The 24,694-nt window shown below is 49.4% G+C and overlaps 7 protein-coding genes across 7 annotated transcripts; 5 read left to right on the forward strand and 2 right to left on the reverse strand.

The window, feature by feature from the left end:
* Positions 1 to 216: 216 nt before the first annotated feature.
* F5B22DRAFT_263729 (uncharacterized protein) lies at positions 217 to 4,013 on the forward strand. Its single transcript, XM_047970119.1, has one exon. It carries the CDS (start codon positions 488 to 490, stop codon positions 3,857 to 3,859), a length of 3,372 nt encoding a protein of 1,123 aa, XP_047835357.1. The 5' UTR covers positions 217 to 487; the 3' UTR covers positions 3,860 to 4,013.
* A 3,443-nt stretch (positions 4,014 to 7,456) lies between these two features.
* F5B22DRAFT_264001 (TRP-domain-containing protein) lies at positions 7,457 to 10,176 on the forward strand. Its single transcript, XM_047970120.1, has 3 exons — positions 7,457 to 8,055; positions 8,118 to 9,689; positions 9,760 to 10,176. Exons 1-3 carry the CDS (start codon positions 7,737 to 7,739, stop codon positions 10,137 to 10,139), a joined length of 2,271 nt encoding a protein of 756 aa, XP_047835358.1. The 5' UTR covers positions 7,457 to 7,736; the 3' UTR covers positions 10,140 to 10,176.
* A 317-nt stretch (positions 10,177 to 10,493) lies between these two features.
* On the forward strand, positions 10,494 to 11,917 carry F5B22DRAFT_264016 (proteasome component PRE2). Its single transcript, XM_047970121.1, has 2 exons — positions 10,494 to 10,892; positions 11,007 to 11,917. Exons 1-2 carry the CDS (start codon positions 10,755 to 10,757, stop codon positions 11,724 to 11,726), a joined length of 858 nt encoding a protein of 285 aa, XP_047835359.1. The 5' UTR covers positions 10,494 to 10,754; the 3' UTR covers positions 11,727 to 11,917.
* Positions 11,857 to 13,924, reverse strand: F5B22DRAFT_264022 (glycoprotease family-domain-containing protein). Its single transcript, XM_047970122.1, has 2 exons — positions 12,021 to 13,924; positions 11,857 to 11,899 (listed from the first exon to the last, which is right to left on the reverse strand). The coding sequence occupies exon 1, from the start codon at positions 13,609 to 13,611 to the stop codon at positions 12,109 to 12,111; it is 1,503 nt and encodes a 500-aa protein (XP_047835360.1). The 5' UTR covers positions 13,612 to 13,924; the 3' UTR covers positions 11,857 to 11,899; positions 12,021 to 12,108.
* Positions 13,925 to 14,747: 823 nt separating this feature from the next.
* Positions 14,748 to 17,073, forward strand: F5B22DRAFT_264047 (tubulin/FtsZ family protein). Its single transcript, XM_047970123.1, has 5 exons — positions 14,748 to 14,895; positions 15,115 to 15,173; positions 15,249 to 15,559; positions 15,630 to 16,133; positions 16,190 to 17,073. The coding sequence occupies exons 1-5, from the start codon at positions 14,884 to 14,886 to the stop codon at positions 16,669 to 16,671; spliced, it is 1,368 nt and encodes a 455-aa protein (XP_047835361.1). The 5' UTR covers positions 14,748 to 14,883; the 3' UTR covers positions 16,672 to 17,073.
* Positions 17,074 to 21,333: 4,260 nt separating this feature from the next.
* Positions 21,334 to 23,045, forward strand: F5B22DRAFT_264147 (oryzin precursor). Its single transcript, XM_047970124.1, has 3 exons — positions 21,334 to 21,857; positions 21,923 to 22,346; positions 22,407 to 23,045. Exons 1-3 carry the CDS (start codon positions 21,585 to 21,587, stop codon positions 22,925 to 22,927), a joined length of 1,218 nt encoding a protein of 405 aa, XP_047835362.1. The 5' UTR covers positions 21,334 to 21,584; the 3' UTR covers positions 22,928 to 23,045.
* A 112-nt stretch (positions 23,046 to 23,157) lies between these two features.
* F5B22DRAFT_642158 (uncharacterized protein) lies at positions 23,158 to 24,351 on the reverse strand (the record flags this gene model as incomplete). Its single annotated transcript, XM_047978083.1, has 3 exons — positions 23,158 to 23,372; positions 23,457 to 23,930; positions 24,105 to 24,351. 3 exons carry the CDS (start codon positions 24,349 to 24,351, stop codon positions 23,158 to 23,160), a joined length of 936 nt encoding a protein of 311 aa, XP_047835363.1.
* Positions 24,352 to 24,694: the final 343 nt, after the last annotated feature.

The raw sequence follows: 24,694 nt of genomic DNA on the forward strand, positions 1-24,694 counted from the left end.
TCAATACCATGCGGAGATCGATCGGGCTCCTTGTGATCTAGAGACTGGCACGTTAGTTTCTTGTCAGTAGGTATTTCCACATCCAGCCCGTGAACCGAGCAAGTCACTCCACTCAAGCATTAAGCGCCGCGGCCTTGATCCAAGTCGAGCGCAACCCCTCCCATTTTCGAAATTGGTCATCTCGGCTTCATCAATCGATCAACAACTTTTGACAACAATCGATTGAGGAGGTTAAACCTACATTTCCAAATTCAACAAGCACAGCACAACAAGCATTCCCGTCTTCTCATGACACGACCGTCTTTCTCTAGACTCGCTCTCTCGAACCGCGCGCGATAGCTTTGTCTCACGGCTCGCATTACTTGTGTCAATCCGAGCCTTGGACGGACTATGATCTTCCCTTGACGGCGCGCAGAGGACCTGGGCGACTGTAGTGCCATCCAACTCATATATCTGGTAGTTATTCACCCCACCAAGAGCCTCCGTCATGTCTTCCATGTATACTATATCCCCCGCGTCGCTTCACGACCTAAGTGATCATTCTGGCAACTACATCCAACCACCTCGCCATCTCGACGGCCAATCTAAGCTCCCGCACAACGGTCCCAACACCCCGGAGTCTAACTTGTTGTCGCCTTACTCTTCACATGCTCGCAGCAACTCAGCCTCGCCGACGCTAAACTCAAGCACCCCGGCCGATACTCTGTCGACTGCCGAATGTTATCAATCTAGCGACATCTTTCCTAATAGCGAGTACGCCGAGGACCCATTCCTTGGCGCAAACTTTGACGACGTCCCTGAAGATTGGTTCGTTGCCATTCAGGCACCAGAGAATGGTAGCCGACAAACAGTCTACCCTATAAGCCCTCATCCCACGCCATCTATCCCAACTCATCAAACTTTCCAGCAACCCAAAGAGCCCACTGTTATTAGACAAGACTCGGACTTGAGCAAGGATTACTCCGTGAACCAGGAAACCTCAATTGACTCAATTGAGTCCAGTCAATCAGATCCTCAACTAACACCGGATACAAACCGGGGTAGCTGGTCGAGCAACGAGAGTCCCTCACAGGTCGCCTTGGCAATGGCGACTCAGAGCCCTCGAGTAACAGTCTCGATATGGGGTAAAGAAGATGATACCCCCATCCAAGGCGTAGAGAGGTCATTCACCGCTGGTGGGGAGAGTCCTCGCACGGTGCGGCCTTCTCATAGTATTGCCGGCGACTTAGCTTATGATCAGCCTTGGGAAAATTTAGGTCATGTATCTCGTGGTATCCATGGCGATTGGAAGCCGAATGTAGGCACCGGACATCGTGGCCTTGCTCCTGGAGAACGACCATCAGAAGAAGTGCCTAGCCCTAACCAGCAAGCGGCACGGCGCGAACGAGATGAGAAAAATCGGGAGGTTGATGCCTGGATATCCCAATCGACTGGAAACCTGGGTGAAGACCCAAAATTCGCATCTGCCCATGGCGATGATAATGACAATATTCCAACCAGTGAGATCCCACTCGGGGACACAACAGAAAATAAACATATCGAAGGACAGACTTACTTCATTGTCGACGGCCCAGGTGGGCCTATCAATGAAACAGACTTTGACCTCATGCGACATCTGCGTACTTGGGGTGATGCGCCAGCTATTCATGCCATTCAATCTGATGAGCGTAAGCGCTATCAACCAGAAACCTCACAAGCTGCCATTGACAGGTTTTATCGCCAATGCCAAGATAACGCTTCTATAGTTTCCAAGGCGGCAACGTGGGGAACGCGGCGACGGAGCTTGCCTAGCGTGATGGATGTGGAAGGCATAACCTCTGGGAATTTTCTCAAGAAGCTCTCTATCAGCGGCCACTCGCGTAGGCCGAGCATCCTCCAAAGAGTTACTAGCATGAGCCGAAAAGCGAGTGTTGGTGGGATCCGTAAGCGCAAAGGGAGTAGCGCGAGTGACCTGCCACCGGAAGAGTTTGGCGATCCAGCCGATCGACGAGAATCTAAAGATACCCTTGCACCACCATCTCGGACATCGAGTTGGGGCCTTGGAGGCATCAATAAGAAGCCCACTCCCAGTATAAACACCGCCCTGATGGGGATGGCTACGAGCGTGGCTGTGATTGGTACCCAGCATGCACGCAGCGGCTCAATCAGTGCAACGCCTATCGCTTCGCCGAAGAGTCCATTTGGGTCTCTGAGTGTGCCCGCTTTAAGGAGACCGCGAAGCAAGACAGAGCTTCCTAAGACTTCTAGCGCTGAGCTCTCGCATCCTAACCTAGTAGGGATGCTGAGGAAACAAGGTGGCCCGCCGGTAGCACAGCTGGCTCGAGGACAACCTCAGGTAGATCCGGAGGAAGACGAGGATGATGATGACGATGGCATGGATGAAATCGATTTGAAGGTTCCACACAGGACGACGAAGACGATTGAACCGACACTCAATGGTTTTAGAGCCCATATTTTGGATATCAACCCTAGCCTTGCAACTACTGCTGGCATCGACAACCCCAATGGTTTTCTAGTGGAGCGCATTGCATTTCAAATGAACACTCGGTATAAACAGCTTTTAACAGCAAAGCAAAAACATATGAACCAAGTAAATCAACAAGATTGCCCTTCTGGGACTTTCTGTCGGTCCCTTGGCGGTACCATAAAGTATTGGGATGGTCGTGGTGGTGATCGTGGGATCGATCCAATATCGGCCAGAGGCATATCGTCGGACGAAGAAGCAACACCGCTTGAAGGAGGTATCAACGCAGAGAGTTTCCCACAGGGAATCACCCCACCCCCAGCGACATCCCTTCCAGCCGAATTCGAATGTCCACTATGCTTCACCAAGAGAAAATTCCAGAAACCTTCTGATTGGACGAAGCATGTGCACGAAGATGTACAACCGTTTACCTGCACCTGGGATAGATGTCGTGATCCGAAGATGTTCAAACGAAAGGCCGATTGGGTCCGCCACGAGAACGAAGGCCACCGCCATCTGGAGTGGTGGACGTGTGACGTCGACGACTGTCGTCATATTTGCTACAGAAGGGACAATTTCTTACAGCATCTAGTTCGCGAGCACAAGTTTACTGAGCCCAAGGTCAAGACTAAAGCCGCTATAAAGAAAGCCGGCGGAGCTGACCATACATGGCAAAAAGTTGAGCAGTGCCATGAGGAGACGACTAAAAAGCCAACTGAAGAACCGTGCCGATTCTGTGGGAAAACTTTCCCTACTTGGAAGAAACTAACAGTTCATCTTGCCAAACACATGGAACATATTAGCCTTCCCGTAGTTGAGCTTGTTATGAAGAAGGAACTTGAACCCGACACCATCATCAGTCCCATCCAGGATCCACCACCACGTCACTTTGGCATTCCTCCGCCCTCAACACCTTCGATCAAACCTGACCCTCACAGCATCAGCCCGCAAATCCCCCAGACAAATGCGAATATGGTCACCTATAGCACCGCGAACACAATAGGGTTTACGCCCATACCCCGGCCACCCATGGGTAACACATACTATCCCCAACAGCAGGCAGCGCAGCCATACCATGATTTACCCCCTCAAGCGAGTCCTATGATGATGCAACCGCAGTATAGCGCCCAGCCCCAATATCATGGACTACCAGTAACTACGACGTTTGCACAACCCGGCAGTACCTACGCTATGAACATGGCGGCTCCTGAGACAGAACCATTTCCAGCTTTTGAAGGTCTTGGTATTCAAGACCCAACAGGAGCCATGGCTTATCAAAACTTGGGGAACCCTGTTCTCCATGGCGTAGAGCAATACGGTAGCAATCATGGATCAGTCTCACCTTACTCTCATTCTCCCCACCCAGGCCATAACGGCCAATTCTACAACAGTTAGGCGCGACAAATTCAATTTTACCGTCTGGCATTGCTTATATATACGGAAGTTACGCCAGCACCCCTAACGCGTATACATGTGAGATCTCCATGGTAGCCGTGACAGTTAAGGCTAGTGAGACTCTGCACTTCAAGCAGCTATACACGTATGTAGCTAGGCCAACCGAGGCTGACAGCTATGATAATGTTATAACACGTACAAATTTCCTTGGTGATGGTGGGCAAACGACTTGAATGTCTTGTATCTCCTTAGTTCTCATCGAGGTGTGGACCTTACCTGACGGCAACATGATCTACGGATATACCCCATGCATCAAGTTGGGAAGATCTCACAATATCTCTTCTTTGCCTCGTTGCATACTGCTCGAGGGATCAGCTGGCCATGCTATACGTTAAAGGAGTTTCATGATCGGGAGGGAGAATTTTGGATAATGATACCTCACGTAATGGCTCATGAGTTCTTTCACTTTTTTTCTTATCCTTTCATTAAATTTTTTTTTTTTTTTTTTGCTCTCTCTTACCTTTTCTTGGGAATATGATTTACCAGCCAGCCAGCTGAGTGGTATGTGGTTTTGATCACTGGAGCACATGCGAGCCGCGATATGGCTTAAAAGACAAGGCCCTCAGAAATGGAAAGGATGGGGAATGGATTATTCACAACGGGCTTCGGGAGTTCAATTTGTCTTCTTCCACCTTCTATGAGCGCTTGCTTCCCTTGAATAGAGGTTGTATTGCTACATGATTGACTATGTGCACTCAAACCCATCGTATCGCACTGTGATACCCATCATGGCGAGCACATTATGTTCTCCGGATGATTTTGCTCTGGCCCGAGAGGTCTTGACTCAGCCCCCTGTGGCTCAGGGTAAACGCGAGCCGCACGTAACCCACCTGTTTCATGTGATGGGGTGTGCGGATGACCAGTCCTTGCCAGTCTTTACACACTGCGCCACCTTAACCGTCTGTGGGGAATGGCTTCGCCCTTGAACGATTAGCTGGCTGCATCATTGTTGTGGAAGACTGGTCTGCTCTACAAGCCAACTACACAATCATGAGGACACGGAGATGCAAGACTGTGCAGTACATATGAAAAATGTCTCTGGATAGGTGGTGGACTCTATCTACTATACACGTACTGACAGGGGTGCATTTTATCTGCGAGTGATATGGATGGTAATGCTTTGATTCTGGCACTATATAACAAACCAAATCATGGAAGGTTACCTTCCTACGAGAATCGATCAGTGAAGAGCACCATCTGAAATCGCGTCTGTTGACTCTCACATCTCCAACGTCATCTTACCTAACTTTATTCAAACTTTTGAACGACCACAACCTAATAGTAACTGTACATAAAAAAATGTAGGAGCATTCAGCGTCTGTGGGATAAGTGAACTTGCTTTGCTGCCGTGTGATATCAACTACATTGTTACCTTGCCGGAGGTGAGCCGGCCTACTCCGTGTTTCAAGTAGATATTGCTTTCTCAGGGCCAGCACATCTGGACGTTTCAGCCGACCTTGAGTCTCCTTTGGCATTTAAGTATTATAGCTATAAGTTGATTATGCTATAGACACCATCGGGAGGCCAAAGCCTAGAAGGGGAATTTGTTCGGCATATTCCCGTTGTGTTGGTAGAGGGGGCGGCTTGATGATAAGCTGCTCCCTTTGCTCTCTACAACAAGTTTTAAGAGTGGTAGGTGTCTGCAAGGGGCATCACGAAAAGTGCCTGGTACGACGCCGTTTTCTACAAAGACTTGGGACACAATGATCCTCCAAAGGGTAGCATTGTTAGGTTGACCTCATAAAGCATGGTCTGCCGACGGTCGCTATCGGCGCTTGAACCAATTAGCCGCAAAACTGCGAGACCGCAACCGACGAGACCTATATCTATCATAAGAACAAAAGGGGGCAGAAAGAACAAGTAAAGACATTTATCTAGCCGATAATGCAAGTATTCGGGCTTTGCATCCCGACCATTTGGGAAGGATTCTCGTCAAGATGCACATGTCTTGAGCCGAGTCTTTCGCATGTGTAAGCGTGGCGCAGGTTCAGCGAGATCGTGGTGGAGAGCAGCGAACGAACATGCTGATGTAACCCTCTTAACACAAGACTGTGCAATAGAGTAAGGCTCTAGACTCTGCGCGGAAATGGCGAAGCGTATTCATTCGGTTGAGAAAGTTCACTAAGTAAGCGCCTACATAATTGTTTAAGTGCCTAGATGGCTCACATAGGCTATTAGGAGGTGGGATGCTCGATTTTTGTTGCAAATGGGAGCATGATGCTCTGTACCTAGGTACCTTGGATAAGAGACAGGTAGTGAAACATGGGAGGGGTGACGTACCTTTGAGGGTACCAGTACGTAGTACTTAAGTACCTAGGTAATCTATTACATACCTATTACTTACCTACGGTGTGAGATTTTGTTTCTTGATCTTCATGTCGTTAGACAAAACGATAAGCATCGGTATACAAGAAAACTCGTATCAACCTTGATAGACATTCAGACATTCATTCATCTATCTTAATAATCTGAAGTCTGTGGCCTTGATTAGGTACTCACGCAGCTAACTTCCGCTTGCATACTTACAGTAGTGCGGTAGGTAGAAAGATACTTAGAGAGGTACCCATCTGTTTCAGAATTTCGCTACCGCTAGCTCCACTGAATTCAGTCAGTTCGTAGGCGGTTGGGGCCGCCACATTAGCACTACAGGCTCGCTGAAAGCCAATCATTTCCCATGGGCCTGGTGCTGGCGGGTTTCGTCTCAGACCAGCTCTACTTCTTCAGGGCTTGACATTGGCTCTCCAACCTCAACAGCACAATTCTTGACGCCCGCCTCTCCCAGCCATGGCCACAAAAAAGATGAAGCACAGGGGGCTAGGGAAGGGAAGGGGGTTGACACCTCGGTACACTACCAAGCCCCAACTCAAACAGTGACCAGCATGGATGATCGACGACAAGGCCTGTTGGCGAGTGGGTGAGTGTCAGGGGTCTCATCTGATACGACGAACCACTGGATGTGCAAAATGGCAACTTTGCCTCCCCTCCAACCGTTTAGGTGTATCTGGCTGGCTGGCATTCCGCTTTCAACCTCCAACGAGATCGCCTGGCGTGCGGTCATTCATTCTTTTCTCTCGGCCGGCCTAGCCCTCTTATGTGATTTTGCTGTTATCCTGGGGGCTATACCCTCGTTCGACGTAGACTTGTTCTGTCCACTCGTTTCACTTTACGCGCTGACGTCCCCTCCAACCATAGACTTCCGCTTGTCTGGACCTAACGGCATCGTCGACTTTCTCGTCCTCCTTGACATCAGCTCGTGATTGCAGAACCATATGTAGCTGCTTGGTCATAACAGTCACGTTGGAATCTTGTATTTGTTGTCTCTGCCCCTCGTTTTGTCCCTTGTTGTCCCTTGTTTCTTTCACACGGCAACTGCCTGTTGCCTTTTTTCGTTCTTTCCAGGTTGATCCTCGGCCCTTTTGCTCTTCAGTTCTCAATACCGAAGCCGCCCTTTGACGAAATAGCTTTCTTTATGCCTTTTAGACTTTGCTCATTGTGGCTGTCTACAAAATAGCGAGCGAGTCCCTTTTCATTTACCTACGACATAGTTCCCTTCGACACTCCGCTGGACGACCAGAAATTTTACATTCTTATGGATTAGAGGCGTGTTTTTTTCTTCTTATCACCATTGCTCAATTTCTTCTATATTTTCGATTCGAGCCACTGTTACATATCCTGGTTGATTTGTACAGTGAATTTCAACGGCTGTGAGACAATCATTCACACATTTTCTCAACAAACCAGCTCTCAGACGTCAAGTAAAGCGGCATCACTTTCGGCATAGGAAGGGAGAAAGAGTGTCGAAGGGTAGAGAGAAAAAATGATAGGATCGGGCTATTGGTCGATACGGAAGGCTGCGATATTGGCGACTGCGTTCGTAGCGACAGGGGTGCTTGGTGACGATATCTTGGTCACAAGTGGATTCACCAATTGCAACAACAATAGTGATATCACTGTTGATAAAGTCGATATAAGGTATAACAATGCCGATAAAACAGTTACATTCAACGTTGCTGGCACAAGCGCCAAAGAACAGAATGTTACGGCGAAGTTGACGGTAAAGGCATTCGGTCAGGATGTGTATTCCAATGAGTTCAACCCTTGTGCCGCAGACACCTTCGTCCAGCAACTCTGTCCTGGTATGTATTTCTCCTAAAATGTTCATCGGCAGATTAGTAGAGCTATTTCTAATGAGATGTAGTACCTCCGGGCCACTTCGGTGCCAATGGGACACAAGCTATTCCGCCGGAATTTGCTGACAAGATTCCCTCGATTGCATTCCAAATTCCCGATATTGCAGCCCAAGCCAAGCTTGAACTTACATCACTTGATGACAACTCTACAATCGGTTGTGTTCAATCTGAAGTGACAAATGGCAAGACGGTTGACATTCCGGCTGTGTCGTATGTTGCGGCCGGAATCGCTGCCGGTGCTCTAGTGATAGGAGGCGCCTCAGCTATCAGTGCCGCAGTTTCGGGAGCTGCAGCTGGCGCAGGATCAAGTGTAGGGGGTGTCGGAACGATAAGTCCAACTTTTGGAGAAGTATTCGGTGTGTTCCACGGCTTTGCTCTGAACGGAATGATGTCAGCACCGCTGCCCCAAATCTACCGGAGCTTCTCGAAGAACTTCGCTTTCTCAACAGGCCTTATCCCCTGGGAGGCTATGCAAATTGGCATCGACAACTTCCGCGCTAAGACCGGTGGCGATCTCTCGAAGGATCGCGTAGAGCTTCTTAAGAACACGACCCTGGTTTTCCCAGACGGCTCGACGATGAACACTAACAACACCTTATTCAAACGCGCCTTTAATGATTTTGTAGTACTGGCTCGGGATATTGACACCCAAATTAACTCAACAATCCCGGCTGGTGATGATGCCAACCCAAGCGAATCGTCGATCCGTGCCGCAGTTTCTGGAATCCAGGCGTTTGTCAATACACTCGCGGTGCCCGAATCCAATACATTTATGACTGTTCTCGAAATCGTCGCAATAGTTATTGGTGTCATTATCGTTAGCATCCTCTTGGTCAAAGTCATTCTAGAGGCTTGGGCTCTCTTCGGACGATTTCCCAAATCTCTAGCTGATTTTCGAAAGCATTACTGGGGATCTATTGCACGAGCTGTCACGTCTCTGATTCTTCTGCTCTATGGTATTTGGGTTCTTTACTGCGTTTTTCAATTCACAAATGGAGACTCGTGGGCTGCGCAATTGCTCGCTGCTGTCACTCTTGCTCTCTTTACCGGTATCCTTGCCTTTTTCTCGTGGAAGATTTGGAGTACAGCAAAAAAACTGAAAGAGATCGAAGGAGACACCTCGAGCTTATACGAGGACAAGCTATACTGGCGTAAATATTCCCTCTTTTACGAATCCTACAAGAAGGGGTATTGGTGGGTATTCATGCCATTCATCCTCTACCTGTTTGCAAAGGGGACTGTGATAGCGGCTACGGATGGACACGGGATGATTCAGAGTATCGCGTCGTTGATCGTTGAGGGACTCTTCTTGATCTTGCTATTATGGAGCCGTCCCTATGAACGCAAGTCAGGCAACATCATCAACATCGCTATTCAAGTTGTTCGTGTACTTTCTGTGGTGTTGATCCTTGTCTTTGTCGAGGAGTTCGGCATCGCGCAAACAACCAAGACTGTTGCGGGAATTGCTCTTATCGCAGTGCAATCCGCTCTTGCTGTCATACTTGCCATCTTGATTCTTTGGAACACGATTATCTCCCTCTGCAAACAAAATCCTCATCAGAAGAAACGAAAAGAAATGGGTCAGTTACTCAAATGCACACCTTCTCGGCAGCATAATGAAAGCCAATACTAACCAGATATCCATTACAGAGAGAATGCAGCGGGACACGTTGACATCACTTGATGCCCGTAACACGTTGTTAATGGAACGGAATATGTCTCATCAGGCTGATTCTCTGCCATTTGCCAAACGAAGTACAGTCGGTAGTGTATCGGTTGGTGAGCCGGGGTCTCGCGGCTCATCAGGCGGCATATCTGTAAACTCGGGCTACTTGAAAGCACCGAGTCAGAGCAGGCCGCTCACACCTTCGACTCCATTCGTCGCTAACCAAAGCCGCGAGAATCTCATGGCCCCGCTAGATCGGGAGCCGACAATACCGAGTTTAGGGGATTTTGGAACGCGCCAACCATATCAAGGGAGCTATGGACCTGGGATCTATTCATCGTATCAAGGCCCCGGCAGATATTAGTCGTGCCTCGGTACATTGAAATAATTATAAGAGAAAGGCCCTAATTAGAGATATAGACGAACTTGAGTGCCCTGCTATAGCACAGAACCTACTTTTAGATTTATTATTGCGTGTCGAACACACTCCTGTAAATAGAACAATTGTATAAACAAATTACCGCCGTTCCAATAAAGAGACAACAGAAACAGGTGATACCTCATATTGGTCGACTCTCAATATGCATCTATCCAGTCAACATAAATGTCGTCCGTCTATGCATTTAACAGGCTTAAAAGACTGGCTTACGTGCTTAAGTAATCATGCAGCTGAGGGTACGCAGATACCTGCTTCTACTGGAGCTGCAGCTCTCCACCAAGTTGTTACGCAAGGTAGGTAGGTACCTACCCAGCCAGCACTGACGCGTGAGACCAGCTGCCTGCCTTGACTTGGTACCAACGTTAGATACCAGCATCAGCCATCTCAGCAACCTACGATCGTTTTCACCACCAAGTGGCAGAAATCGAACAGAATCCCGATACTTCCTCGTACCTAACCTTGAGGATATTCAAACAGCCAATACTGTGTCTCTTTCTACCCTTCGTTTCTCCCACTTCCGTTCGGTTCTGTTCGTTCGACATGGATAGTCTCGTTGCCAAATACAGCCGTCCCGCGGCTTTCCAGAACGAAACTCTTGGAGAGGACCAACATGACGACTTCCAAAATGACATGAGCTCGAGCTTGTCCCTGAAGTTTGCTATGCCCCCAGTCTCACAGGTGAGTTGAACTAAGCATGGCTTGGTTGGCCCCACCAGCCTCGCAGCAGTCTCATGAATCATCCTTCATATCTTGCCGCTCAATTCGCTAATCATGGCTTATTTTATGCATCAGCCCTCTGCCTGGCTCCGAGCTGCCACGGACGACCGGTCGAACCCCAACTGCCCAATCAAGATCGCCCACGGTACTACAACACTAGCATTCCGGTTCCAAGGAGGCATTATCGTGGCAACGGACTCGCGTGCAACGGCGGGCAACTGGATTGCCTCACAGACGGTGAAGAAGGTGATCGAGATCAACAGCTGTCTGCTGGGCACCATGGCCGGCGGTGCCGCCGACTGCCAGTACTGGCTGGGATGGCTGGGGATGCAGTGTCGCCTACACGAGCTACGACACAAGCGACGCATCAGCGTAGCCGCGGCTTCTAAGATACTGGCCAACCTCGTCTACAACTACAAAGGAATGGGGCTGTCTATGGGGACCATGTGCGCCGGCGTGACGCCTGAGGAGGGCCCCGCGCTCTACTACATCGACTCGGACGGCACTCGGCTTGCGGGCAACCTGTTTTGCGTCGGATCCGGTCAGACCTTTGCCTACGGTGTCCTCGACGCCGAGTACCGGTACGATCTGTCTGATGAGGACGCTCTAGAGCTCGGGCGCCGGTCCATCCTCGCCGCTACTCACCGCGATGCTTTCTCCGGTGGTTTCATCAACTTGTACCATGTGAAGGAGGAAGGTTGGGTCAAGCACGGCTTCAACGACACAAACCCTATCTTCTGGAAGACGAAGCTCGAGAAGGGCGAGTTCACAAATGTTACTAGCGAGCTAGATTAGAGTCTAGGTTTCTCCGTTATGTTAAGGCCGGCAACTACCGTATAATATGAAGCTCAACCAAATCACAGGGTCATAGGACCATTCCAACTTTTAGATGTGAGCCTTAGACGACAGGTCCCAGAGGTAGACGGATGCTACAGCCTGGCCGGGGTGATGAACCGGCATGGTGAACTGTATGTTTAACGAATTGCTTCGCATGTTTACAACCATTCAAGAAGGACTCACCAAGAGCTTCTATTGCTGAAAACTCCATGACTCGGTGATGTCTAGTTCCACTAATGACGTATTCCAAATGTGACTCTAGTCTTGGGTATCATAACGTTACCATATCAGTACAAATATAAGTACATATATCTACATCCATTCCTGCAGGTTCGGGTAACTATTTCTTTGGCACAGATACCTGATACCAACCACTGGCGCCTAGTATACCCCCACCTTCGGCCGTGGGATCCAGCGGCCACTTGCGCAAAGTGAGGATGTCGAGATCGCTACGCCAGCCATTCTCGTACATCTCCATTCCAGTCCAGGCGATCATAGCGGCGTTATCGGTGCAAAGAGATACCGGCGGCGCTATCACCTCTATATCGGCGAGTCCACGGGCATCGAGCATCTTACGAACGACGTGCCGTAGAAACTTATTGCTCGCCACGCCGCCGGACAGAACAACGGTCCTGATCCTATCTTGTCCACGTGTTCTCTTTCTTGATTGGTCATTGTTAGCTAGCAGGGCATATACGAGACGAGTTGTCAGGTGTTCAAAGACGAGAGTCATGGTTGCTCGTGCTAACACCCTACGCGATTCGATGTCCATATCCGGATAAATAATCATAAGCTTTTGGGCTTGTCCACCCAAGCCCGCAAACTCGAATTGAGACGCCGCTTCTTCGCCCATGCCCTTGAGGTGGAGGGGCGGCGTCAAACTCCACCCGCGTCCCGAGTCAAATGTCTTTATCTCGGCCGCGCGAGTTGCCGGGGGCGTGTAATTATAGTCATAGCTTACCGACTCTCTTGACCCCGGGAATGCGAATTCTTCGAATATGGGCCCGTACGCGCCGGAATCGGAGCCTTCTGCTGAGAGAGTTTCCGAAGGAACAATCAAGCGCGCGCATTTGTCGATCATATCGCCCACGGCGATATTCATAGACTCGGCGAGGATGGCGTGGTCGTTGAGGGACTTTGAGTGCACTAGCATAGTATGCCCGCCCGAAACGAGGAGAGAGAGAAAGGGGAATTGAGGGCTGATGGACTTTTGACTACTTGCGTCCTCTTCATCTTTCGATTTACAAGCTAACTTTTGCACCTCAAGTGCACTGACGAGCCGTGGTGTGAGCGCATGCGCTTGCATGTGATTTACGGCAACCAGCGGCACATCCCACGCAACCGCCAGTCCTTTCGCGTGGTTCAGCCCCGTTGCGAGATTCGACGCCATCCCCGGCCCACGCGTCACCGATATAAAGTCGGGCCTCAGCCGCGGGCGTCCGTCAACGAAGATTGCTTGGCCATGGCTGTTCACATCCTGTGACGGGCGGACATCGGCTGGAGAGGGCAGCGACCGCAGAGCTTTTTGGATCAGCGGCGCGAGATTCTCGGTGTGCGAGACAACGGCCGCGAGCGGATGGACGCCTCGGAAGGTGCGGTTGTCCGAGGTGATCTTCTCATTGAAGTGCAAACGGATAAAGCTCGAATCCCTCTTCTCTAGGATGGCTACGCAGGTGTCGTCGCAGGAGGTCTCGATGGCCAACGTCAAGAGCGCTCGTCGCGGGGTACATGGCTGTAGGCATGCTGAAGACGGTCGCGGTAGTCGGTATGGGAGACATGCTCGTTGCGGAAACAGGCTACCTCCGGAGAGGCATCGCCGCGACGTATTCCATAGTGTTCTCATTCAATGTGGTCTCTATCCGCTGGGCACTGTTGTAATGAGACATGGATGGGTATAGGTACGGTGTACCGCAAAAGATGCTGTTGGTGGGTAGTGCAGCAATTGGAAAAAAAAAGTGCTGGACCCTTGAAGATCCGCTTTGCCTATTCGGGACTAGCCCCTCATGACCAGGTCCGCTTAATACATGAATTTACAGCTGTCAGTTCTCTGACGTAGGTACTTGCTTCAAAATGACAAAGCTCCCCCCGTCTTTATTTATTCAGCAGCGCTTTCTCATTGAAGCGCCCAGTATCCATCTAGTACACTGAGGCTACGGGGAAAATAGAGGCACGATAAAATGCCATAAATTTCAATGAGTATTATTATGTTCATGCGTTCCTACACATACAACTGACTGTGTAATGTAGGTACAGTCGGTAGTAGTTTCATTGATGTGCCGCTAATGATGGGAAGCGGCAAGACCCCTGCGGCGCCAATGCGCTGGTTGGTAAGGCGGTGTGCCGATATGGAACTTCTTCGCAGCAGCTTTATTTGTTTGGTGTCGAAGTACCATGCAGTGCCTGAGGATACGTAGCTACGTGTCTCTTCAGTGGACGCAACGAGGTCATCTCGAAACATATACAAAATACATACCTACACTACATTACACCTAACAAATGTCCTTGTACCAGATATCAGTACCTACATATATATGTACCTACACGTAAGGTACTGTAGATACAAAGAGAAGTGCCCACGGCCCCTCCACAGCCTCCACCACCCCCACAACACCCACAGCACCCACCGCATCAATCTGAGATTCCCCTGTATTCAACCAATCATGATCAGCATCAATGCTAGCCCCTGACCCAGAGCCCCCCATCCTTCCCCTCCACAGACCCTCTACAGCTGTGTACATATGCTGTGTACCTATCACCCCTCACATCTGCGCATTAAGTACTTAGCTGCACCGCCAGTTGTCTACCTAGGTACTGTACCTAGTGTAATAGGTAGAGTAGCATAGAGGCAGGTACGGTCAATAGCATTGGAAACCTCCATCAACCAAAGCCTGCACCACACACACACTCTCTCTCTCTCTCTACTGTACCTACCTAGCTCGGGTTGGTAGAGCTTCGTTAGCACGCACACTAGAGGCGCTGGCGCATCTCTTTGGCCGTCTCCTTGGCCATCTACAGCACACCCCTTCTCCGATCTCAACCTCCTCCCTCTACTTTTCCTATTCTCCTACTTACACCAAACTTCCACTTCTTGCCATTGGGGCACACGACATTCACAATGAAGGGCGAGGTGAGTATCCAAGCCAGATTCTCAATCATAGCTTCATCCGGGTTGTCGTAGGCCCCAGGTTCTTCCCAGGTTCTGCCACCAGGAATAAGTGGTACCGTTATGCGCGGCGAGCCGTCCAGAGAACACCGGTACCCTTAATCCTTAATTCAAGCCGTTGCCACAGAGGGCATGTTTCCTGCCCGCGTCAATGTTGCGGATCTAACAATTGTCTCGCTATAGATCCTCCATCTTCACCTGGGCCAGGCTGGTACCCAGCTCGGTAACAGCGCTTGGGAGCTGTAAGTGTTACACCGCCTTACCCATATATTCCCGTGAAAGAGCTATACAGCTAACAGCTACCCCCCGTTCCTTAGGTATCTTCTCGAGCATGGTCTCGGACCTGATGGTCGCCCTGACCCCAATGCGAAGGATGTCCTTGACGGCGGCTCCTACGAGACCTTCTTTACCGAGACCAGCGGTGGCAAATACGTCCCCCGCTCTCTCTTCGTCGACTTGGACCCTTCACCCATTGACGAGATCCGAACCGGCGGCTATCGTCAGCTCTTCCACCCTGAGCTATTGATTAGCGGCAAGGAGGATGCCGCCAACAACTATGCCCGTGGTCATTACACCATTGGCAAGGAGATGGTTGATAGCACCTTGGACCGAATCCGTCGCGTTGTTGGTAAGAACACGATACACGCCCCGGAAGACCTAATCCATCTCTCAATAATCCCTCTGACGTTATGAAACAGACAACTGCAACTCCCTCCAGGGTTTCTTGATCTTCCACTCTTTCGGCGGGGGTACTGGTTCCGGATTCGGTGCTCTCCTGCTTGAGCGTCTCTCGACCGAGTACGGCAAGAAGTGCAAGCTCGAGTTTGCTGTGTATCCTGCTCCTCGTGTCTCAACTGCTGTTGTAGAGCCCTACAACGCTGTTCTGTCAACTCACAGCACTATCGAGAACTCTGACTGTACCTTCCTAGTAGATAACGAAGCTGTCTACGACATCTGCCGACGTAACCTGGACATCCCGCGTCCCAGCTACGAGCATCTGAACCGTCTGATTGCTCAGGTTGTCAGCTCCATCACCTCATCTCTACGTTTCGATGGTGCTCTGAACGTCGATCTCAACGAGTTCCAGACCAACTTGGTCCCCTACCCGCGTATCCACTACCCTCTCATCAGTTACGCTCCTGTGGTCTCCGCCGCCAAGAGTGCACATGAGAGCTTTAAGGTCCACGATCTTACTTTCCAATGTGAGACCTTATTCAGGCCTTAAAACTACCTGATATTTTGCTAACCTGATTTGCAGGCTTTGAGCCCAACAACCAGATGGTGGTCTGTGACCCAAGAAACGGGAAGTATATGGCTGTTGCCCTTCTGTACCGTGGTGATGTCGTTCCTCGTGACTGCAATGCCGCTATTGCCGCTCTGAAGGCCAAGTCTTCCTTCAACCTAGTCGAGTGGTGCCCAACTGGTTTCAAGCTGGGTATCAACTACCAGAAGCCTATGGCTGTTCCAACAGCCCCTGGCTCCGATGGTGGTCTTGCTTCAGTTGACCGCTCCGTTTCTATGTTGTCCAACACGACGGCCATCGCTGAGGCTTGGTCTCGCTTGGACTACAAGTTCGACCTCATGTACAGCAAGCGAGCTTTCGTCCACTGGTACGTGGGTGAAGGAATGGAGGAGGGCGAGTTCTCCGAGGCCCGTGAGGATCTCGCTGCTCTTGAGAAGGATTATGAGGAGGTTGCGGCCGACAGTTTCGAGCCTGATGAGATTGAGGATGAATACTAAGCTTCTTTTCTCGACGTATATACCCGCCTAGTATTGCCTGCGCAATGCCTAGCAAGTCCAGTTCTGGTTTCTTGTTCTTATGGTTACCTTAAGATCCCATTGTCTTTAGGAGTCGAGTGATTTACAAAATCGGCCGGGGCGTATTATGATCCGCTTGCTTGATATGAGTTGCTTGGACAAGGTCGACCTCGATATGTTGAGCCACTTTAAAAAGGAATGACGGATCTTTTGACGGGAGAGGATATCACTCCATCCGAATAGAACCATACGGTTAACGGAGATATGGAAAACTATCTGTTCCTAGTATTCTCACTATAGCCTTTGCGTGGGAAACAATCGCACTGGTGTGCAAATGATAACCTCAATTATCCTTCGTCCAGCCATATTGGCTATATACTCTTTGTCTTGTTCGAAATACTGGTCATGACATGGTCCTATCGCTGTGCAAATGCAGGCAAATGTTAATGTGCTCAACTTGATAATGACTTTGATTTAAATGCTGTCTTCACCATCTAAGTGATGTCAACTCTATAAGGCAAGGCATATTCTTACCTACAGAGGTCTTCTTTAACCTGCTTCATAAAGTGTGGAGATGTGCTAGCAGTGACTGGGTCATGTTTATTCTGCTTTAGAGGATCATCTATATAGTTGACTCGCTGGGGCTATAGAATCGCGACGGCCTCATTAGTTGGTTGAGCGCTTATATCATGGATTCCATGGCTTCGGGTGCGGTCCGTTGTCGTTTGGGGGTATGTATATATATGATGATGGGTATAGATTTGCTAGCGGAAAAGCATTTCAGGTATGGGTGAGCGCGTTGGCTGTGCGAGACTCTGGAGAACATTTCCTGTGTCAAATGCTGCAAATGCTAGATGGCGGTCAATGCTGTTTTCAAGGGGTAGTATTGCTTTCTGGGATGCCTGGGCTGAGTCGGAATTCATGAGCGGATTTCGCGGGTGGTCGTTGGAATTCCGTGCTTGCATAGGTACTTATAAAAAAGCTTACGCAAGCATGCTAGTGATAGCCTTATTGTAACCTGATTCGAACGCTGATAGGAAAGAATGAGAAGTCTTCCTAGTGAGAGGCCCGTCTCCCAGTGTTTTCACATTGCTCGATTGAAATTGATTTGATCCTGAGGCGACGGTTTAGTTTACGTGCTACTTGAGATGAAGTCGTATCATACTCTGTATAAAGGTTAATGCTTGTCTACATTCTTGTTGGTCTCTGACATGAGCATTCTGTTAGTAGCTAGCTATGTATGGAGTATTCTTTCTGAGTATGAATGCTTACGGCTCTATGAATGCGATTGCGAACCCTATCTTCATATTTCATGTAGAACTGCAAATGCACTCAGCATATCACCAAACCCTGACTTGACCTTAATCTGTCCTGGAACTATCTTTGCATCGGCGCCAAATTACATAATTAGACGAGCTCGTATCCTCCGTATTCGACCGTTAACTACTTGCTGGGGATCGTTCATTTCGGCAGTGGCCCAAGCTCGACGGAATACACCGTATAGCAGTCATCCACAACGACCCAATGCAACGCACTTTTCCGTACTGGGCCAGGTCCATGTGGATGTCGTTATAGAGGCGTCGCTTACAATGTATACGGGCACCGCGTTCTTCTCGACGTTGCACAACAGCAGATCTAGGTTTTCAGTCTTATATCGTACGTTCATAGCTCTTGAAGCGTAAAATTAGGGATCACGAGACAGCGATGGCTATGGTACCCCAAACCCCAGAGGGTGTCGAAACTTCGCATCTGTATGCAAATTTCGCAGCTTGAGTGATGATACTATCCGAGTAACAGCCGTGATCTTGGCTGGGAGTTTCGCGAAGATCCTGTGCTTTGGGACTTCACATATACAAAAAGGACGTTGTTAGTAACAGCGGTTCTATAGATGTCGTCAATTGCGGCTAGTTATTGCAGAGCTGTTGAAGTTCAAGACTTGTACACGTTCAGCCTCTGTCACCTGCCCAATATGGTTTTCTCAGTTGCTGGGCTTCTGATGTCACAGTGTAGACGTACGTTACATTTGACTCTTATCGAGTTCCTAGCCCACACGCCGCATAAGTGAAGTCCGGCCAGCGCTCTAGTTCTGGCATGTCCGTATGTCATTCGAGCCCTTGAAATGCTAGCCGTCGTATAGGTCTTAGTTCTCTCTGCCTTCTTCGTAAGATACGGAAGCGAAGCCTAAATGATGTATCGACTGCTGGTTCGTGGGCAAGGTGACCATTGGCGTAACCCAGCTTCGAAAGACGTAACCGAAGACGCATGGGGGTCTATTTTTTCTGCTAGTCTGTCGCTATCGTGGACTCGTCTGTTAGCGCAAAGAATATTGAAACGACATCTTGATTCTCGCACATAGCCGGACAAGCCAAAGCACTTAAGTACATAGGTTCGGGTCGCAAATATACATCAGGCTTGGCATGATAGGCCAATAGTAAGGGTGATGGACATTTACAACCTCAACCTCCGTAGGTTGTTACCGAGATGAAGATATGGACTTGGCCGCAATCAAATCTTGGCATGAGCCTGTTAACGTCTAGTTTACATAATCCATGTGATACCAACCCTTTATTTACAAGCGCCAACAGCAATTAGACTTAGTGGCAGTGGGCAAAATGCTATGCTCGTATGGAGTAAGATTATAGAACGCTGTCACTTTCGTCTGGGGATTCCTATTAGCAGTGAATGCAACAAGAACCGAACTATCACGGTTGCTTCACTATGTAATTTGAATATGGTGCGGTTGCAGCGCTTCAGTGTAGCTTTAGAGTTGCTTCATTTCGCACAACCACGTCTCTGGTGCCTTATCATGGCATGACGCAGGGTCGAGAGGCTGCCAAGATGTGTATTCACCCATAATGGGCTCACTCTAGAACCAAGGTGCGGGCTCGAGTGCGGTTCAAAAGGTAACATTGGCATCTTCTATTCCCTGCATTCTGGAGCTTGTTTGCTAACAGTCGCGAAAAAAAGAAAAGAAAAAAAATCCTTTCATTTCCCGGGTATTTCAATGCCATAAAAAGAGCTTGCAACTTCAATCATCTAGACTGCCAATACCACAAGCCTCACTCAGCCCACGCCAGTTTCGGTACAGGGGAAGAACCGTTCCCTTGGCTCTGCTTTGCTATGCCCAACACATGGCCTTATGTAAACGATGCAAGCGAGAACTTAGAGATCTTTCCCTATTCAACACAGAATCAGCAAAGATGAAGCCAAATAGTAATAGCCCTACTTGCTGACAGACGCGGCTTAATCAAACAAGTCGAGCGCTGGGTATAGACACTGTAGATCGTGGGTGTAGCGCTGTTAGAGGTTTTAAACATGGGATTGTGTCGAAGAAAAGTAGCATCAACCTGATGATCAATAACCAAACCGACACATGCAGCACTCAAAGTCCGAAATAGTTACGCAGTCGTTCTCGACTCTTCCGCACCATATGAGATAGTTTTGATCCCAACTACAGGTCGATAGGCATTTTTGTTAGAAGCAAAGACAGCTGTGATGGAGTATGCGGATCATGCCCGCATCGCTAGAGAAGCAGAAGGAATTGCACTTTTGCCTTACGACATACGAAAACAACATGTACCTACAATAAACACCTTTCCCCAAAAAAGCCTGGATTGAAATCCAGTTATCCCTATGTACTTTCTTCCATCTACTACCTACGGTACTATGGAAGTGCGTGCGGTGAGGCCGAGATCGCACGGAAACCCAGTGGAATGCGATAAACTAAATTTAGGCGCTGGTCGATTTTAAAACCAATGCTAAGGTTCCTGAATCGATTCCACTACTCCATATCCTCATACTGATTCTACCTACTGTAATTGCTGAAATAACTCCCGAAATTGTTCCGCTCGGCCCAGCAGCCTCCGATTCGCCGGTTCGTAGTTGTTCGGCATGTGAGATTCTCCCAACGAGTATCTTCAACCTAGTATGGAGGTGTTCCATCCTCATTGTGTGGGCCAAGGCGACACGCAACCGGTATTGCATCGATAGCTTAATGCCCTAAATGTCAAAAACCTGGCGACGAGCGTGTCGTATGCATGAACATTGGCGGACTTCGGGGTGAGGGTCTTACCGAGCACTGCAGTGCCTCGTCTAGATAGATAAGATGGCATGTTACACGCTGCGCCGACTGATGAGCCCGATCGCCTGACCATTTCCTACACAAGATGAAGTGAAGTATGCATTTGCTTTATCTATCTATTGTGCCCGCATATGTACACAATCTCTTGACGAGACATGCCGTGCTCCCGTGACAAAGGTAGAGCAAAGTACGGGCGGCCGCTGTTGAAGAGATGCTACAACGAATCATTGGTAGTATTTGTATCTCTGAATTTCCCAAATCAGACATTTTTACACTGGGAGATCACCGTAGACTGGGGTTTCCCCTTGTAGCCACATGGGGAACCTAGCATCTTGGCATCATTAGACAGGACCCAGGTAACTCTCTTCATGACTTGGTCAAACGGTGCCATGTTCTACATAACATTGAATTTGCAGTCCCGCCATCGATAGTGGCTCGATTTTCGAGCGGTGCCACTCGTGACAAATCCAAGAAGACCGGTCCGCCTTGATACGAAATGCCTGGGTCGTGGATGGATACACGACCTCTACAATTCCCATACCGGCTAATTGGCCATGTGCACAGTCCCGGTAACTTGACAGCAGACCACAACCTGCTGGATGTGGAGACTGAGAGTGTTTGGGGGCTACCGAGAACTTTTGGTCCAGCCAGGCGACGATAGACGAAGCTTGAGCAGGGCTGGAGATGTTTACTTAAGAGAACTCATTCCCTCATCCCGTCTTCACGATGTTCAGGGAATACTCGCCCGTAGCCTTCTGCCTTCGCCTATCTATTGTCCCAATTTGAATCTCGTACCCCAGCTACCTGCGTCAAGATGAGGCTGCTCAGTCTCCTCCTGGCCACGCCTCTGGTCCTAGGGGCCCCTGTGCTTGAGACGAAAGGAAGAGCAGTCCCAGGGAAATGGATTGTGGTAATGAAGGAAGACTACGACATGGATGCCGTCTCTCGTAGAAAGAGAGGCGTCAACGCCGAGCTCGAAGTCGAATCACTAGCTATGCCTCAGCATACCTATAGCATGGGCAGTTTTAAGGCTTATGCTCTTGACGCTTCAGATAACCTGATAAATCAGGTTGCCAAGCTACAAGATGTGAGTTCCAGTCTGCCCAATGGTGCACAAAAAGCTCGGGAGTGAAGGGGGGCTGACTCTTCAAGGTTGCTTACATCGAACCTGATACAATGGTGGAGACTGCGGCGACAGAATTTGAGAGAAATTCTCCTTGGGGCCTTGCCAGAATCTCGAGTAGAACACCGAATGCGACCACCTATGTATACGACGATAGCGCGGGTGAAGGGACATATACATACATCATCGACTCGGGGATTTTCACCGACCACCCGGAGTTTGAGGGACGGGCCAGTTGGGGACCTAGTTTTGTATCGGGTGATGAGAATCCAACAGTCGACGAAAATGGCCACGGGACCCATGTTGCCGGCATTGCGGGATCCAAGACGTACGGTGTTGCTAAGAAAACTAACCTCATCGCCGTCAAGGTCCTGAACGCCGGGGGTTCAGGTCCCATCAGTCAAGTCATTGCAGGCATACAATGGGTAGTTGACGACGCCAAGTCCAAGAACCGTACGTGAAACTAGCACATTCCTAGAACAGAAAAGGGCATACTTCTAATATCAATCTCAGGCATCAATAAATCTGTCGCAAACATCTCCCTCGGCGTCATAGCCATCGGCAACTCAACTGTGAGTCTGGCAGCCGGTGCCGCCGTAGAAGAAGGTCTGTTCATCGCCGCCGCTGCCGGCAACTCCCAAACACCTGTGGAGTTTTATGCGCCAGCTCAGTACCCTACGCTGTGTTCCATAGGCGCGTCCGCGCCAGATGACGCGAAGGCGACCTTCTCCAACTACGGGAACGGGATCGATCTGTTTGCCCCGGGCGTCGACGTCATTTCAACCTACAACGATGGCTCTACCCACGTGCTTTCGGGCACGTCGATGTCCGCGCCGCACATCGCCGGTCTTGGCGCTTATCTCCTGACCCTCGAAGGGGATCGTGATCCCATTGCTCTGTGCCAGCGGATCCAGGAGCTTGCTACGAAAGACGTCGTCACTAACGCCATGTCACCGAACAACATGGTGGCCTTTAATGGTGTCGATCAGGCATCTCTCTACAGCCGATCCAAGCCCGTCTCACTGAGAGGCTAGGCTTTGACGAGTAAGGCACGGAGTCGAGGTTGATGATATTTTGCGTGAAAATTTCAGGTAATAGCGGATATTTGATCTCTCTGAGGTTTAAATATATAGACAGGTTAATAGTTACATCAAGCGTTACGACATCTCTAGAATATAGCGTTTTTCCCAGGCAAGTGAAGGATTCCAAATTTCAACGTTAGATATTAAAGGATCCAATGTAGTGAAGTCTTGGTATTGCTATATCAAGATGAAGATTGGTGTTCACCTTCCGGTACTAGCATCCCGTGCATACCGCGATATGGCGACTTCTCAGCAGGCTTCCACCCGTTCTTTTGTAGCAGATCTACGTCTTGAAGGCGGAAGACTTCAACCTTTAGGGGGCGGCAGCATTTTATCATCTCTTTCTCGCTAGCAGCACCAAAGCCCCATAGCGACAGATCACCACCTGGGCATGTACCTATGTAAAAGCGAGCTGGTCAGAATATCTTGCGTTGGTCGTGGGGATAAAATGGAGATAACTGGAGGGACGAAATAAACATACTCAGCGCCATGAGCACGTCTTGCTCGGCTAAGAACTCGATATAATCCCCCGAGCGGGCAGGGCATGGGTTCATGAAATACCGCCCCTCCTCATCAAGACCAGTGACTTGAAAAATGTTGATGACATCGTGGACGTCGTGTTCAGCTAACCCGAAGGGTAGCACGGCGCGCGTGAGGTTCGACCTGCAGTGGAAGTCATAAAACTTGTTCTGCTCTCCGCTGGCTTCGCCACTGGTAAGCACAGCATTGATATAAGGATCGCACCCTGTCCCAAGGAGATCGTGCACGCGTCCGCCGTGCTCGTCGACTCCGTACCACGATAGCGTATCTTCCAGTATGGTCACAAGCGGCCGCATGTACGGAGCGATGGACCACAGACGATCTCCTACCGATACATGGGATGAATGGAGTTGCTTAGTACGTGATGCCCAAAAGCGCTCTCGTGGGTTATGCGCGTTCCAAATGTTTAGGTCGCCTTATTGGTGTCTCTCATGTTAGAAATGGCGCTTAAGCATGTTTCGACTATCAATAGGAGTAGGGCCGAGGATAATGGCACTCTTCCACATATCCTGATAATCACGTAGATCGCAACTTTGATTGTCTCGCTGCATTAAATATTGGGGGGTAGTGAGTAGCGAATCTAACATACCGACTTGCGGTCCCTCAGGAGTACTAATACGGATAATACACCCGGCCTCCGCTTTCCACGCTCGTCCAGATCGGATAGGTATAACGAACTCCTCGGTCTTCGAGCGCGGAGCATCCCGAATCTGTGCATATAGCTTGTCGTCAACGCTCAGTGGTGATCCTGCCGTTGGGAGGTAAGCAGGTTTCGGCTTGGGGATCGCCTTCCGAGCCTGTCGGCGGGCATCTGCTTCTTCTTGACTCAGAGGCATTGGCGGCGAGTACTTGGATATATGGAACTCTAAACTTAGTATTATTCGTTCGTCTGCAATAGGGAGAACCCTCTAGTAATCGTTAGTGCTACGAGTACGCCACCAAGGACAACGCACGCACTGTTTGTTCAACTCCTCAGCCGTCCTCTTCTGAGTCTATACCTGTGCTTTTTCTGCTAATGCAGATATACTTATACTCCTGGACTCACTCTAGAAAAAGGGGCGCAATGAATGCTAAGAATATTGGTTACGTAAAATGGGTGACGAAAACCCAGTTAGAATTCAGAAGGGAGATGGCCTTATCCTCGCTTTACAGAAAACACTACGTAGTCATGATACCCAC

This window comes from Xylaria bambusicola, assembly GCF_022495145.1.
Source record: "Xylaria bambusicola strain CBS 139988 unplaced genomic scaffold F5B22scaffold_3, whole genome shotgun sequence".
NCBI lineage: Eukaryota > Fungi > Ascomycota > Sordariomycetes > Xylariales > Xylariaceae > Xylaria > Xylaria bambusicola.